Source organism: Lipotes vexillifer, unplaced genomic scaffold (genome assembly GCF_000442215.2).
Source record: "Lipotes vexillifer unplaced genomic scaffold, Lipotes_vexillifer_v1.1 scaffold945, whole genome shotgun sequence".
Classification (NCBI taxonomy): Eukaryota; Metazoa; Chordata; class Mammalia; order Artiodactyla; family Lipotidae; genus Lipotes; species Lipotes vexillifer.
In genome coordinates, this window is record NW_006772158.1 from 37,284 (window position 1) to 40,407 (window position 3,124).

General features: G+C 51.3%; 1 protein-coding gene across 1 annotated transcript in view; it reads right to left on the reverse strand.

Annotated features, from left to right (window-relative positions):
• The window catches only part of PGK1 (phosphoglycerate kinase 1), a 20,934-nt gene extending 18,281 nt beyond the window's left edge, over nucleotides 1-2,653 (reverse strand). The window contains exon 1 of the mRNA XM_007447349.1: nucleotides 2,465-2,653. Within this exon, the coding sequence (XP_007447411.1) occupies nucleotides 2,465-2,529 (65 nt within the window). The 5' untranslated portion in view covers nucleotides 2,530-2,653. The remainder of the gene's footprint in view (nucleotides 1-2,464) is intronic.
• Between the last annotated feature and the right edge of the window lie 471 nt (nucleotides 2,654-3,124).

Below are 3,124 nucleotides of genomic sequence, written 5' to 3' on the forward strand. Positions count from 1 at the left end.
GTGGGGGAGAGCAAGCAAAAGGGAAGCGCTTCACAAGTTGGCAAAGGGAGTAAGACTGGCAACCTATGAGAGGAAAAAAGGAAATGACATTGCAAAATTAAACAGGAAATTTACTCAAAGGGCTAGAACGTCAAATGGAGTCCTAAAAAACTGAGGTAGAACCTGGTAATTAGCCAGAGATTTCTGGCTATCTGAGGTTCCCTCAACAAATCAGTTTCCCTTGGCAATTCAAAGCAGGGGCCCGAAGACTCTACAAACATCACAGCTCCCTTTTGCAAGATAAAGAGAGGAGGCAAGTGAAGCAGCCACTACTCCGGAGGCCCCACTTCCGGAACACTGCCAGCAAGCACCACATAAAGGCAATTGAGACAAAAAAATTTGAGCTGACGAGGCATGGCTGCCTCTGTTCTAGAGCTACATTAATAATCTGAGAAAAAAGCAACTTCCTGTTATCAGGCCAAATAAGTTCTATCCAGATTACAGGGAAAAATTATTGACTGCAAACTTCAGTGGACAAAGGTCTATTTTAACCTGTCCCTATTCACTATGTCCAAGAATTTAGAGAATCTGGTTGGTAGCCAAGGAGACCCAAATTCTAGTCCTGGCTCTACCACCAACTTGCTAGTTCAGTGACCTTGGACAGGTCATTTTCCATCAGCAAAACAGGACTAGCCAATCATTTCAAGGCTCAGGGTTAATCTGTGTTAAATGAAACTTTGAGCCCTTGGGCAGAAACATATTTCGCATTAGGTCCATAGGGAGAAAAGATAAGCAACTCCTCTAGTCTCACTCCCAGCCAGCCCGGATAATTCCTCAAGCCAGTTTCCCTAGGAAGAGAGGAGATAAAGCACAATACTGCAATTGTAGGAAGGTAGCCAAGATGATGCTCCACCTCGTCTTTCAGCTTGTGCCTGCATCTGGAAAGGTCAGCCTTGAGCACAGTGGAGACGGGAGGAAATCACTAAGATCTAGTTGCATGCCAATGTCCACTTGTCCTGTTTTTCATAGGGTCTATCCCCCTTCCTTAAGAGCATCTGAGGGGTAGATAGGGCCCTTATCTAATACGAGGATGGCTATGATTCCTACTTTGTCCAGATTGCAAAGGACTAGGTGATTTAGCAAAAGGGGGACACCAGGTGTTCTTCATGGCCATAAGCCATTGAGTTCTTCTAATTATTTCCATAGCAGGGCAGAGAAGGCCAATTGCAAACTAATAGTGGCCATAATGAAATAAGAGGGAAGGAGAGAGCTACATGAACTTTTAGGGTGTCCATACAGTTCACTAATTCACAGTGCCTACCTTCGTTTAAGCCTTAGGTAAAGGGAGATCCCCTAATGCTTTCTGCATCCATTAATATCCAAAAGTTGCCCTCTCTTGAACCAGCCCAAATTGGGAAAGGGGCTGGATCACATCATGCACATGCCTGCCCATCAATCAACCACTTCCCTAAAAGGACAAGACTACACAACGCTATCCGTGCAAGCCCTTATGGCCCCCACAAAAGCGCCACCCTTGGATCCTGTCAAGGTCAAGTCCATCAGTTACATACCTAACTGAATTCCTGCACTTAGCTCCTGGCATGCACGAGTGTACATGTTACAAAAAGGATAAACGTAAAAGCTCCACACATTATACTAGTTAACTCTGGCAAACAAGGGAAAAGCCATGTTGGTAAGTGACCAGGAATCCACATGTTTGGAGTAAAAGACCCCAAAGCGCATGGGGAGCCTTCCCCACTTCTAATATCCTGCTTCTCTAGCCACCTGTGGGGGTGAAGTTAGAGAACAGCAAGAATGAGCAGCCACACCCTGCTCTAGCATTACCCAGTATGTGGCACAATCCTGGTGCAAAACCCATGGCCTGTAGTCCAAAGACACGTAGAGCAGCAGCGGCCTGTTACATAAGCCCTGCAGGGCCTCCTTCGGTGCGCCCACCCCACCTCTCCCTCCCACCCCCAACGCTTTAGTGGGTTCTACTTCTGGACAACGAAATCAACATTCTCTGGGAAAGATGTCCTTTTGCGCAGGGCCGTTTCTGATTTGTCTGGGACGGTCTACGGTGGTGGGGGAAGGGAAAGTAACCAAATGACCTTTCAAGGTCCCTTCCCTGGGGGTCTAGGGATCTGCAGGCTAAGCATCACATCCCACCTCGCCAACTGGGAACTGGAGGTGATAGAACTGCCTTTCAGAAATAAGAGAAGAGAGCAAAATGGATCCCTGCAATCTGAGCCCTTCCTGGGTGGATCCACCCCTGCAAAGTGCAACTTCGGCTCACTTTTTGGGTTGGGGAAAATGAGGTTAGAAACCGTTAAATCCGGACAAAGCTTCAGCCACAGTGGTGGGCAGCCCAGTCCTGCAGGGCTAGGACCCATGGGGCCGAGACGAGGACTAAAGTCCACTTTGGGCAGGAGGGAAAGCAAGTCGGCCCCGGCCGAAGAGGCTGCGACAGAGTCCCGAGGATTACCTCATGATGACCCGCTTCCCCTTCACGTCCATCTTGTCCAGAGTCAGCTTGTTAGAGAGCGACATCTTGGCAATTCAGCGGCAGTGAGAGGCCGGGGGAAGAGACTGTGCAGCGACAGCGACAGAGACTACAGCCGACTGGCGCTCGGAACGCGTGGAAAATGCCGAGCGCCTAGCTGGCTCGATCGCCCCGCCTCCCACCTCTCCCCGCCCCTTTCCGGCCGCCGCATACTGCTAGCCGGCCACTCGGGCAGCTATAGGACGTGGCCCGAAGGCGCCTGCGCGCTGCTATTGCTCCAAGGCGCTGTCAGTCTGCGAGGGCGCTGGTGGGACGTGCTGCTGCCATCTGTCACGTCCGGCACGCAGCGAGACGCTGAGAACCTTCGTGACCAGAGGCAGGAGGCGGTGCCGCCGGGCCGGCAGGTGGAGAAAAAGGGAGAGGTTGGCGCCGAGGGGCAGACGTGGAGAGTCTGAGGCCCAAGGTCGCCGTCTTGGTCGCTGCGGTCGCGCCCAGAGCAGCTGCAGCGCCATGCAACCGCACGACAGCCTGGGGAAAAGCGCCACCTCGCACGCACCCCATGGAATTGCCCGCAGCCGTATCAGGATAGATGCAAATGGCAGCTCCTTTTGGAAAATTTCTGTTTTCCTGGCTCCCCCAAAT